This window comes from Puma concolor, chromosome B2 (genome assembly GCF_028749965.1).
Source record: "Puma concolor isolate L17-30 chromosome B2, mPumCon1.1.hap2, whole genome shotgun sequence".
Classification (NCBI taxonomy): Eukaryota; Metazoa; Chordata; class Mammalia; order Carnivora; family Felidae; genus Puma; species Puma concolor.
Window position 1 is genome coordinate 137,055,356 of NC_141671.1, and position 12,443 is coordinate 137,067,798.

The window sequence follows — 12,443 nt, forward strand, 5'->3', positions numbered from 1 at the left end:
CAGTCGTTTTAACACATTGTATTTTTAATTTTTTATCTTTTTTTAATTAAAAAATTTTTTTTATTATTTACATTTATTTATTTTTGAGAGACAGAGAGAGAGAGAGCACAAGTGGGGGAGGGGCAGAGATAGAAGGAGACACGGAATCGGAAGCAAGCTCCAGGCTCCGAGCTCCGAGCTGTCAGCACAGAGCCCGATGCGGGGCTCGAACTTACACACCGTGAGATCATGACCTGAGCCGAAGTCGGACGCCCAACCGACTGAGCCACCCAGGCGCCCCTATCTTTTTTTTAATTTCAGAGACAGGGAGAACGTGAGTGCGAAGAGGGGCAGAAGCGCAGAGGGAGAGGGAGAGAACCTTAAGCAGGCTCCATGCTCAGTGTGGAGCCAGACATGGGGCTTGATTCACCACCCTAGGATCATGACCTGAGCTGAAATCAAGAGTTGGATGCCCAACCAACTGAGCCACCAGGCACCCCTTAACACTTTTTTTTAAAATGTGTATTTATTTGTGAGAGAAACAGCATGAACAGGGAAAGGCAGAGAGAGGGGGAGACACAGAATCCAAAGCAGGCTCCTGGCTCTGAGCTGTCAGTGCAGAGCCCGACACGGGGCTTGAAGTCAAGAAATGTAAGATCATGACCCGAGCTGAAGTTGGATGCTTAACCGACTGAGCCACCCAGGTGTCCCTGGGCGCCCCCTAACACATTTTAGTTGAAGGATTAATATGCTGTAGAGGAGATGCCTGACTGTCTCAGTCAGTAGAGCATGCGAATCTTGATCTCAGGGTCATGAGTTTGATCCCCATGTGTGGCATAGAGTTTATTTAAAATTAAAAATATATATATGCTGTAGAAAGATGTACATGTCATAAATGAATAGTTCAATGAATGGTCACATGTGGACACATGATCCATAGGTATTTATTTATTTATTTATTTATTTATTTATTTATTTATAAGGCAGCTTAATAAGAACAATTAAAATGTGAAATAGAACTGTATTTAAACACAGGGCTTATCTTCCCCACTAAGACCCAGAGATGATCTCCAAGGGCGTTTATGGCTTTAGCTCAATAGGAATTAAATGTTTGCAGTAGCACTGGGAAGCGTTATAGGGGTTTTTATATATCCGATTAAAGAGAGACATTCTGAAGGGAGGGGTTTCCAGTTTCAAGATAACAGAAAAGATGTTTATGCCTTTTCTTGTATATCAACCCAAAACAACTGGAGAAACAAGAAACAGAAACACAAAGTCCATATTTCATTATCACCTAGGAGATTGCACCTGCACTCCCGACCCCCATGGCATGTGCAGATAGAAAGCAGATGGAGTAATAACTGAGTCAGGAGGGCGGAGGAAGTTGAACTAAAGAGACTGCAGAGGGAATCATTGCTGAAGCAGCTTGCTCTGCAGAGCTTTTTTTCTTTTTTTTTTAAGTTTTATTTATTTTTGAGAGAGAGAGAGAGAGAGCACACAAGCAGGGGAAGGGCAGAGAGAGAGACATACACACACACACAGAATCCAAAGCAGGCTCCAGGCTCCAAACTGTCAGCGTAAAGCCTGACATGGGGCTCGAACTCACACAGTGAAATCATGACCTGAGCCGAAGTTGGACACTTAACTGACTCAGCCACCCAGGTGCCCCTACTCTGCAGAACTTTGAAAGGGCTTAGAAATTGGAGGCATCAGGACCTTGGAAATCACAGATGAAGCATGGGTCTGAAAAAAGGGGCTGCTGCTTGAAATTTCTGTATGAGGAACAATTAGTGCGAAGCCTTAAGTAAGAAAATTTCCGAGAATTGAAGGACAGTATTCTGTAGTTTGAAAAGATCTGTTGAGTGCCCAGTATGATGATTTTTTTTTTTTTTTTAAAGGGAGGGGTGCCTGAGTGGCTCAGTTGGTTGAGCATCCACCTCTTCGCTTTGGCTCAGGTCATGATCTTGTGGTTCGTGGGTTGGAACCCCGCATCGGGCTCTGCTCTCACAGTGCAGAGCCTGCTTGGGATTCTCTCTTTCTCCCTCTCTCTCTGTCCCTCCCCTGCTTGCTGTCTCTCTCAAAATAAACTTTAGGGGAACCTGGGGGTCTCAGTTAAGTGTCTGACTTTGGCCCAGGTAATGATCTCACCCTTCGTGAGTTCAAGCCCCACATTGGGCTCTGTGCTGACAGCTCAGAGCCTAGAGCTTGCTTCAGAGTCTGTGTCTCCCTGTCTCTCAGCCCCTCCACTGCTCATGCTCTGTCTCTGTCTCTCCTTCTCAAAAATAAACATAAAAAAAGAAGTTTAAAAAAAAATAAACTTTAAAAAAAAAGAGAGGAAAAAAGGAACCGTAATATCACCGTGATATGCTAGAATATCAGGGATATTCTAAAAGCTTCCAGATAGAACATAATCTGTTAACGATTGGTAATCAGAAAGGTATCAGACTGCAGAACAGCAGCATTAGAATCAAGTCAGGGGCACTTGTGTGGCTCAGTCCATTGAGTGTCTGACTCTTGAGGTCGGCTCCAAGCCCCGTGTCAGGCTCTACACTAGCACGGAGCCTGCTTGGGATTCTGTCTCCCTCTTTGCCCCTACTCTATGCACAGGCACATGCTGCGCTCTCTCTCCCTGAAAATAAATAAATGAGCTTAAAAGAATCAACAAGTCAGAAGAACAAACCATCACAAATCTAAACTGAAAATGACTTCCAGCCTTGAATTCTATACTCACATATTGTCAAAGATGTAAAATAAAGGTCGTTTTGGACTTGAAGATCTCATTGTCTCTCTCAAAATACTCTGTGCACTGTTTCACAGAATACTTCTAGAGGAATCACTTTAATAATATCAAAAAATGAGGGAAGAGAGAGACAGTAGGAAAAATCAAAAAGAGGAAGCCACGAGATCTCAGAAGGTAGGACATCTGGTCCAGGAGAGAGATGATACTATCCAAAGTAAAGTTTCTTCGTTACCGTGTTTGATTACTGGTCATTTGAAGGCTACATTCAAATGGTAACATAGGGTTTAAATGTTTTCTGACCAAAAGGGCTTTCACTGAGTACTCTTGGTTTTTCATTGACAAGGTGTCCTCATTCTAATGCTTCAGGAACTCCAGCCCTACCTTCCTTTGTCATGGTGCCAGTAATCCTAAATTCAGTCGTGAAACCGAGGTCTCCTTGTTTTCAGCTCCGTGATGCCCTAAATTCTGCAGTGTCAGAATAGGAATTCCTTGCTGATTTGCTGCACTGCCCGCTTCCTTCCCCACTCCAGACCACAAAGATTCAAAACAGGCACTGAAATTTCCTACTTTGCCTTTGATCTTCCCAAGAGAGGATGGTTCTGCTTACGCGGTTCAGCTTGAACATTGTGAGCCCTGCAGTTGTACTGCGTCCTATGTTAGATGCCAAAGGGCACAGAGACGGATAAGATCACAGTCCCTGTCATCAGAGAACTGGTAGTTTAGTAGAGGAGGTCGATGGGTAATTGAGTAAGAAGTTTAACAGTCGAAGTATGTATGTACTAAATAAAGCACATTTCTGCTTTCTGCCCACGGACGCGGGAAGTTGTTTATAGTGTAGTAAAGTGAGTCTTAACGTAAAATCGGTAATTTGGCGTGTCTTTTTCTTTTAGCTGATAGACCAGTTAAAGCCTGGTGGGAGGTTGATACTGCCGGTCGGCCCCGCAGGTGGCAACCAGATGCTGGAGCAGTACGACAAGCTGCAGGACGGCAGTGTCAAGATGAAGCCCCTGATGGGAGTGATCTACGTGCCTTTAACAGATAAAGAGAAGCAGTGGGCCAGGTGGAAGTGATTTTATCTTCTGCTCTTTCTTCTTCCACACACGCAAGGTGAAGGGTGTGGATTCTAAGACATTAGACCACAAGGCTGCTTTTTTGGTTGTCACCTTTATGCTACTCCATTCTAACATCAGAAATTCACTACATTAAAAGTCTAGACAAACTTCGCATGAGTGTGCCCTTCTTTTGGTTTAACTCATATCTTTGGGAAAGGGGGGTGAGACTTGGTTGGCACGAAGGTGGGTTTTTTTCCTTTCTCTTGGTTTTTTAATTTTTTAATTTTTCCAAAGAGGCTTTTAGCCACTGTTCAGAACTTTCTAAGGATAGTTTATTATCAGCCATTAATTTTCTATATTCACAGATCATTTTTGTAACTGCTGTATGATCATGGAAACAAAGGCTTTGGTCTGAAGAGAAGGGGCCATCATTTCCTGCCCCTTCCACCCGCTGTTGCACCATAGTCGTAAAGAGAAAGAAGGGAAAAGATACTCTTGTCCCAGTTTTCAAAGGTGTCAGAATCCCAGAGAGGACATTGTTCCTCTCAGCTTGCTTTCTCTCTTTCAGTCAGGTTCATTGACATTCTGTCTGACAACCTGTGCCTGTTTTACATTCAGCTACTGTTTCAGAGCCACTATAAGGGATAAACTTCTCCCAGTCTATAGAACTGGCCAGCGCATTTTAAAGCCACTCTGAGTTCCTGGGGAGGTGGGGGGATTCTCTAAGCTCAAAGGGAGTGCCCAGGTCTCACAAACCCACCCAAAGGGCCAACAGCATGCGGCATAATCTTCAGTACAGCATGGCTCATTATAATGCCTACTTGTGTTTTGTGTCTCTGCATAATCTGAATATTTTGTTTGAAGCCTAGGTTTCTCTTCTTCCTCTCTCCTTCTCCCTTCCCCTCCCCACGTCCTCCAGTGGGAAGGAGTGAAATCGATAAGTAAGAGTGACACTAGCTAAGACTATTTAAAATTAAATGTCTAAATAAGAAAGGCTTTACAGTTTCCTTGTTTTAGGATTTTTTTTTTTATTTGACGGGTACTTATTTTTAAAGAATTATTTTTATTTTTTTAGTGAGTAAAATGGTGATTGTAAGTTTAATAGACCTCAATCTTGTTTTATGGAAAGTGGAAAGACACTTTTTGAATAATGTTTGATTGCAAAAATGGTCATCTAACTCCGTTTGTTCAAAACTGAGTTTTTCTTTAAACTCCGATTGGCCATTTCTGGGATGTCTTACTAGGAATTGCATTTCATTCTTCACTTAATATGGATATAGCTCTTTTCTTTGAATTTTAACCTGGAGCACGGCCACTGCTTTAAAAAAAGAAATTAAAAAGCTATGAGTCTTGCCAGTTAAAATCATACAGTTTTTAACAACTAATTACAGACTTCCTCGACTTTGCTTCTAGGATGGTTATCTTGTTACGTAACAGTATGATTTTGCTGCTATACACAAGGGGCAAACATATCACTGAGCTCACTGACATTTGCTACCAAGTAAGAGTTCAGATTTTCATTAATAATTTAAATTTTTTCTTTTACACACAATAAATGTTAGTATTGAACATTCTACTGTCAATTTGATGATGAAGGAATTACAAAAAGTATTTTGTTTCTATAATAAGCGGAGGTGGGTTTAGCATGAAGCTCATGACACTTAATCTTCAGGGCTTTCACGTGCTTAGGGTCTCTCCTGGTCCTCCCAGTTTTCTGGGCAGTCTTGTTTTTAGTCCTCTTTTTTTTTCCTTCATGAAGAGGTTCTTCCCGCTTCCCAGGTCATATAAACTCTAGGTTTCCACAACACCTATATTTACCCTTTATAAAACTGAACTATTTATATTAAAGTTAGAATAACTTTTAAATTTATGGGCAAATATTTAGTCATTTACCAAATATTTAGATATATATATGTCTGTTTTTCTCTTCGGTCTTCAACTTTTTAAAAGATTGAGCAATTTTACATGTATGTATCACTGGAGGCATTTCTCTAGTTGTACTAGAAAGACTTCTTAATTCTTTCTGTTGTAAATGTTGTTTGTTCAGACACGTTTTTCCTACATCCAAAGATGTAGTTTGATTTTGTTTTTGTTTTTAAGTAAGTTCTGTGCCCAATGTGGGGCTTGAACTCCTGACCCTGAGATCAGGAGTCACATGCCCTACCAACTGAGCCAGCCAGGTGCCCCCCAAGATATAGTTTTACAAAGACAATCAGTTACTTAATTGTAAATCTTTCAAGAGTATAGGTTTATAGAATGTGAAGGTGAATGCTGAAAACAGCATTGGAAAAAAAAAAAACAACTGCCACATTGAAAAAAATTTGTGCTGAAACAAATTACTAGAAAACAAGATGTTTGAAAGGGTAAAACAACAGTTAACTGAAAATCAAAAGAGACCATTAATCCACCGTTTCTATTTGTATTCTTAAACTCTCCGGCAGGATCGAGGCAGAAAATAGAAAGTATGCTCAGCTAGGGATTTTTAAAGCCATTTTAGTGAAAGGACGAATCAAAGAAATACAGGCAAGGTTATGGGAATAGTGAAGGGTCTTGACATACCCAGGGACCGGGGACCTACCATGCTGGGCCACAGGGGGAGGAAACAGTTTGACTGGAACCCACTGAGAGCAGGGACAGCATTGCCAGGGACTGTACTAGGGCCATGGATACACAGCTGTGAACGTGAAACCGACCATTCTCTTGGGACTTCTAGTCATGTGGGAGATCCAAACAAATCTAAAGAAGACAAACAACCAGTTAGAGTGTAGTGTGTTTAGGAGAGCAATTGAAGTGTTGAAGCCAGACCGTGAGGCGATCAGAATTACATTGCAGAAAGATGACCCTGGCCGTGGCGTAGAGAGTAGATTGGAAAGGGACAGAGCTAGAGTCTGAAACAGAATGCGGTTGTAGCAAGCTAGGGGTGAAATGGTGGTGGCCTGAATTAAGGCAGTGGTAGTAAGGATAGAATGTGGCTAAAAAGAGTCGCTTGCCATTTTCTGAGTGTTCATCCCACATTTGGGAATTATCATCTAAAAAGCTCCTCCTCAGTTTTATTGCCAGGTGAGGTGATCTCTGTTCTTTCGGATCTTCTTCCAGATTAATGTAACAGCTCATCCCCATGCTTTCTTCCGAACCTTCTCTTGTTTCCCGCCAGCTTTCCGTCCTCCTCTTCCTGAGGAATCCAGAGCCGATTGCGGTGCTCTGTGAGGGTGAGGTGCAGTCTTTGCTGGGGACCTTCGATAGAAACTATGTGGGAAAACAAGAGCAGTGGTGGTGGGCATGCTGCGTTCTCATGCCACATAAAGCCCCAAGCCTGCGTGTAGACTTCTGTTTCCTTATGCTTGGAAGGGGGGTCATTTCTAGTTTTGGTGGAGTGATAAGAGACGATGCCAGACGTGGGGGCCATAGACCTAGAACCTGTGGTAGTATGTTCATGACGTGGATGTGTAATAGTTGTATCAGCTGCTTCATGAGCTCTTCATACTTTTTAAATGTGTTTCATTTAACATAAGTATATTCATTTTATATATGTAGAGATCAATATTTTGTTAAACATCTGGTTTTATTTTTATTTATTTATTTATTTATTTATTTATTTATTTATTTTTAACGTTTATTTATTTTTGGGACAGAGAGAGACAGAGCATGAACGGGGGAGGGGCAGAGAGAGAGGGAGACACAGAATCGGAAGCAGGCTCCAGGCTCTGAGCCATCAGCCCAGAGCCCGACGCGGGGCTCGAACTCCCGGACCGCGAGATCGTGACCTGGCTGAAGTCGGACGGACGCTTAACCGACTCCGCCACCCAGGCGCCCCTTATTTTTATTTTTAAGAGCCACAGGAGTCAATGGAATAAGTTCATCTCTGGTTTGTGACGCTGAGGAATGTGTCAGCATTCTCATTCTGTCAGCGCTTTGTTTATCCATGTCATCGTAAAGTGAAAAACATGTTATGAATCGTTTGGGCATTTCTAAGGCTGACAGTGTAGTTCCTAGGGTATCCGGTTGACCCTGTGTTCCGTATCGTCCCGTATTGTCCCTTTTAAATTTCTTGACAGACATTACAGCATTATGACGTATTTTGCACCCTTAAAGGCAGGGATGTGTTTTGTTGCTTTTGGAATTCTTTTTACGTCTCTCATAAAGCTTTGTACAATCTACTGTATTACCTCAGAAAACCCATTAATTAGAAAACACTCGTGGATTTTGATTATTGTTTCCTGGTAGTACATCTTTACATTTGTTAGATAAATGTAAAGAATATACAATATACAATAAAGAATATACAATCCCAAATGTTATTAACCTAATAAGTTAAGTATAGTTATATATTACATAATAATATATATAATTATTAACCTAATGAACATGTTTAGCACATATATAACCATTTTAAAGAGCCTTTCTAGAAATTAGGACATAATACTTTATTTTTAAAGTTTATTTGAGAGAGAGTGAGCGAGGGAGGGGCAGAGAGAGAGGGAGAGAGAGAATCCTAAGTGGCTCCACACTGTCAACACAGAATCTGATGTAGGGCTTGATCTCACAAACTGGGAGATCATGACTTGAGTCGAAATCAAGAGTTGGATGCTTAACCAACTGAGCCAACTAGGCACCCCAGGACATAATACTTTTTATTATAAATGATCTACATGTGTAAGTCAGCTAAAGAAAGATATTTATGTAGAATTTGGAATATTAAGTGGAAAAATAAAAGCTTGAAAGTTATATAGATTTTGGAGTAATAGGATGTGACAAGGTTATACATGCACTGACAGCAAATTTTTGGTTTTCTTTGGTGCCCTAAATGTTAAAATTCAGGTTTATAAACTTAATTTCTTTTCCTTTTCCTTTTTTTCTTTTTAGTGCTATACAGTTCCTTCTATTTGTTTTTAGTAATACTGTTTCTGACTACCAAAGTATAATGCATGTGCCGTGTAAAAATTTTTAGAAGTACAAAGAATGAAATAAAAATTACCCACAGTGTCAGAACCTAGAGATAAATATTATCAACATTTTGGTAGATATACATATATATATATATATATATATATATATATACACACACACACACATTTTTTTTTACTCTTTTATCCATAGTTCTGTATATAGCTCTTTTGTAATTCTGAGTTCATATAGTATAGTTTTATAATCTTTTTTATTAAATAAAGTGGTATCAGTATTGTCCCACATTGTTAGTTGTTCTACAATACTATTTTTTCCCAGTTTTATTGAGATATGATTGACATAGCATTACATTACTTTTACATGTACAACATAGCGATCTGATGTATGTATATACTACAAAATGATTACCACATTAAGTTTAGTTTTATGGTTTCAGGTCTTACATTCAAGTCTTTAATCCGTTCGGAGTTGATTTTTTTGTGTGTGGTGTAAGATGGGCCAGTTTCATTCTTTTGCATGTGGCTGTCTGGTTTTCCCAGCACCATTTACTAAAGACACTATCTTTTCCCCACTGTATTTTCTTGGCTCCTTAATTAGTTGACCATATATGTGTGGGTTTATTTCTGGGTTCTCTGTTCTGTTCCATTGACCCATGTGTCTCTTTTATGGTAATATCATACTGTTTTGATTACTCTAGCTTTGTAATATAGTTTGAAATCAGAAAGTGTAATACCTCCAGCTTTGTTCTTCTTTCTAAAGATTGCTTTGGCTATTTGGGGATTTTTGTGGTTCTATACAAATTTTAGGGCTGTTCTATTTCTGTGAAAAATGCTGTTGGGATTTTGATATGGATTGCATTGAATCAGTAGATTGCTTTGGTAGTATGGATATTTAACGGTATTAATTCTTCCAATCCATGAGCATTGTGTCTTCTTCGATGTCTTTCATTAATGTCTTATACTTTTCAGTGTCCAGATCTTTCACCATGTTTAAATTTATTTTAGATATTTTATTCTTTTTGATACAATTATAAATGGGATTGTTTTAATTTCTCTTTCTGATAGTTCATTATTGGTATATAGAAACACAACTGATTTTTGTATATTGATTTTGTTTCCTGAAACTTCATTGAATTGGTTTATTAGTTTTGATTTTTTTTTTTTTTTTTTTTGGTGGTGGTCTTAGGGTGTTCTATATATAATATGTTGTCTGCAAAAAGACAGTTTTACTTCTTTCTTTCCGATTTTGATGCCTTTTATTTCTTTTTCTTGCCTAATTGCTCTGGCTAGGATTTCCAGTGCTATGTTGAATAAAAGTGGCGAGAGTGGGCATCCTTGTCTTGTTCCTGATCTTAGAGGAAAAGCTTTCAGCTTTTCACCGTTGAGTATGATGTTAGCTGTGGGCTTGTCATATATGGCCTTTATTATGTTGAGGTACGTTTCCTCTATACCTAGTTTGTTGAGAGTTTTTATCCTTTTCTTTTTTAAAACAATTTTTAATTGAAGAGGACATTTGGAAATGTTGTGCTATGTTGTTGGCAATAAGGATATATGTTTACAATGTCCTTAATGCCTTGCAACAGGTAAATCAAATACAGTAAATTATTTTGCAAAGACAGTAGTATCTTCAGTTTACATTTTAAAAAGAGTTAAGTGAATTTATGAAAAGAGCGTTTTGCAAGTATGAAATCTTTGCAGTTTAAATATTTTAATGCTTGCATGAATTTAAGTAAAAGCTGTTCTATGAGAATTCTAGTATTTACATTATTTAGAAGAATATATTAAAAGGGACCAGAAATGATCATTTATCATTTAACAGATAATCCAGTACTCTATGACAAAGGCAGTTTATGGGAGATGTAATTTTTAAAATAATTTCTCACACAATTTACAAAATTTAGTTTTAAAAGAAAGTGTATTGTCTGATAGTCCCTTAATTCACCACATACCTGGGAAACTTTAGCTCTTTACTTACCTTCCCTTCACATTGATTTTAACAACTTTTTAAAGACTTTTTAATTTTTATTACAGATTAATTGTAAGAATAGTAGGAAGAGTTTCTGAATCTCTACATCCAGAGTTACCAATGGTTAACGTTTCTATACATTCACTTTCTCACCCCCTCTTCTCTATTTATATATGCATGTATATCCTATTTTTTCTTGAGATCACTTGAGATTTAGTTGCAAACGTCATACTTCTTTACCCCTAAAATTCTTGTGTAGTTAGCGATGTTTTTGTCACTCAGATTGCCCTCTACTCTGAAGTTTTTTTGGCTTTTTTGATAGCTTTATTTTTTCACCTTTAACACTCTATTGAGGTGTAATTTATATACCATACCATTTATTTTAGGCTGCATTTGTATTCCTTCCTTCCTGTCGCTGGCAGTTGCTGGGAAGGTGCTGTGCCTGGCTGAGCGACTGGTTTCTTTTGGAGCTGATGAGGCTGCCTTCTGAAATCAGCTGACAGAGACAGCACACCTCCAGATGATGTTTTTCTTCCAAAGAGTTTGGGTTGAGATGGACCTACGCAGCACTTGCTAACAGATACTCTAAACAAAAGACCAAATTCTTGCCCAGTTTTGTAAATGTAACTATAAAAAATGATTTGAACTCTAAATACTCATCATCATTTTCTAATCAACAGTGTTAGCAAGCTCCTAGATGGAGAAGTTAAAGTTTCTCTGAATTTTTGCTCTTAAAGGAAGAAAGTTATCTTTAAGAAGTAAAAAATAAAGAATTCAGGGCCTTGAGGTTTCACGTTTCATTGCAGAGCAGCATGAGGGATGTGTGGATGGCTGACTCCCATCTTTGCTTGGACTTGGGACTGTTTGCTTTGCTTTTTTTTCCCCTCCCTTTTTAATGCTTGGGGATTGGTGTATTTGTACTTATGTAATAATTGTATCTGAACTCCTAGAAAGTTATAGTACGTAACTCCTACTGACATATTTCTCTTTTTCACCCCCAGGGACGAACTGTAAAAGCGCCATCAGCTTGACCAGTATATAATATTACAGTGGATTGCTCATCTCAGTTCTCAAAGCTTTTTGAAAACCAACAGCATCACAGCTTGTTTTGGACTTTGTTACACTATTATTTTCAGCATGAAAATGTGTGGTTTTGTAGGGTTTCTAATTCTTCAAAGAGGCACGGAAGCCGAATTGGTAGAGGAGCGATGCAAAGTATAAATTTGTGGATTTATTAATTCAACACACCCACACTTTACTTTAAAATATTAAAAGACGAGGTTCTGTCAAATGGAAAACTTAGTTTGTGAATTGATTCTGAGGAGTGGTTTTTCTTTTAGACACTTAATTCTGTTTCAATATTAATTTATCAGATTCCTTTTGTACATCAGATAACACCACCATTCACAAGTTAGGATTCTTGGTTTTTGGATGTCTGTTAGATGCCACTAAGAAAATAGAGATGAGCTCCCTTTTTAAAGCTTTTGATGTGGTGTCATAGAATAGCATGTTGTAGATACAATCAGCTGCTTTGTCACCTTAAAACTAAGCATTTGTAAATATTAAAACTTACGAAGATGGCAGGTGATGTCCTTTAAAACACTTAGCTGTTCGGCTTGGACATAACTGACATAGTACTTTCCCTCTTTAAAATTATAGGAGACTTGTAGCTCAGTATTGTTTTTTCTGTTTCCGATTTGCTGCTGATAACGTATATGGATTTAACATGCTGTGTAAGCTGGGTCCTAGTCACTGAACAGTTTATGCAGCTGCTTTGCCAAATAAAGTTAAAAGTAAAAGAG

The 12,443-nt window shown here is 38.7% G+C and overlaps 1 protein-coding gene across 4 annotated transcripts in view; it reads left to right on the forward strand.

The window, feature by feature from the left end:
* Positions 1 to 12,443, forward strand: part of PCMT1 (protein-L-isoaspartate (D-aspartate) O-methyltransferase) — a 53,735-nt gene extending 41,292 nt beyond the window's left edge. For 2 of the 4 annotated variants that reach the window (XM_086708106.1, XM_086708107.1), the window contains 3 exons: positions 3,610 to 3,779; positions 9,966 to 10,109; positions 11,643 to 12,443. In XM_086708106.1, coding sequence (XP_086564232.1) covers positions 3,610 to 3,779; positions 9,966 to 10,109; positions 11,643 to 11,655 — 327 coding nt within the window. In that variant the 3' untranslated portion in view covers positions 11,656 to 12,443. Of the gene's footprint in view, positions 1 to 3,609; positions 3,827 to 9,965; positions 10,110 to 11,642 lie in introns of all 4 variants that reach the window. The other 2 variants (XM_025925706.2, XM_025925705.2) reach the window with 2 other exon arrangements.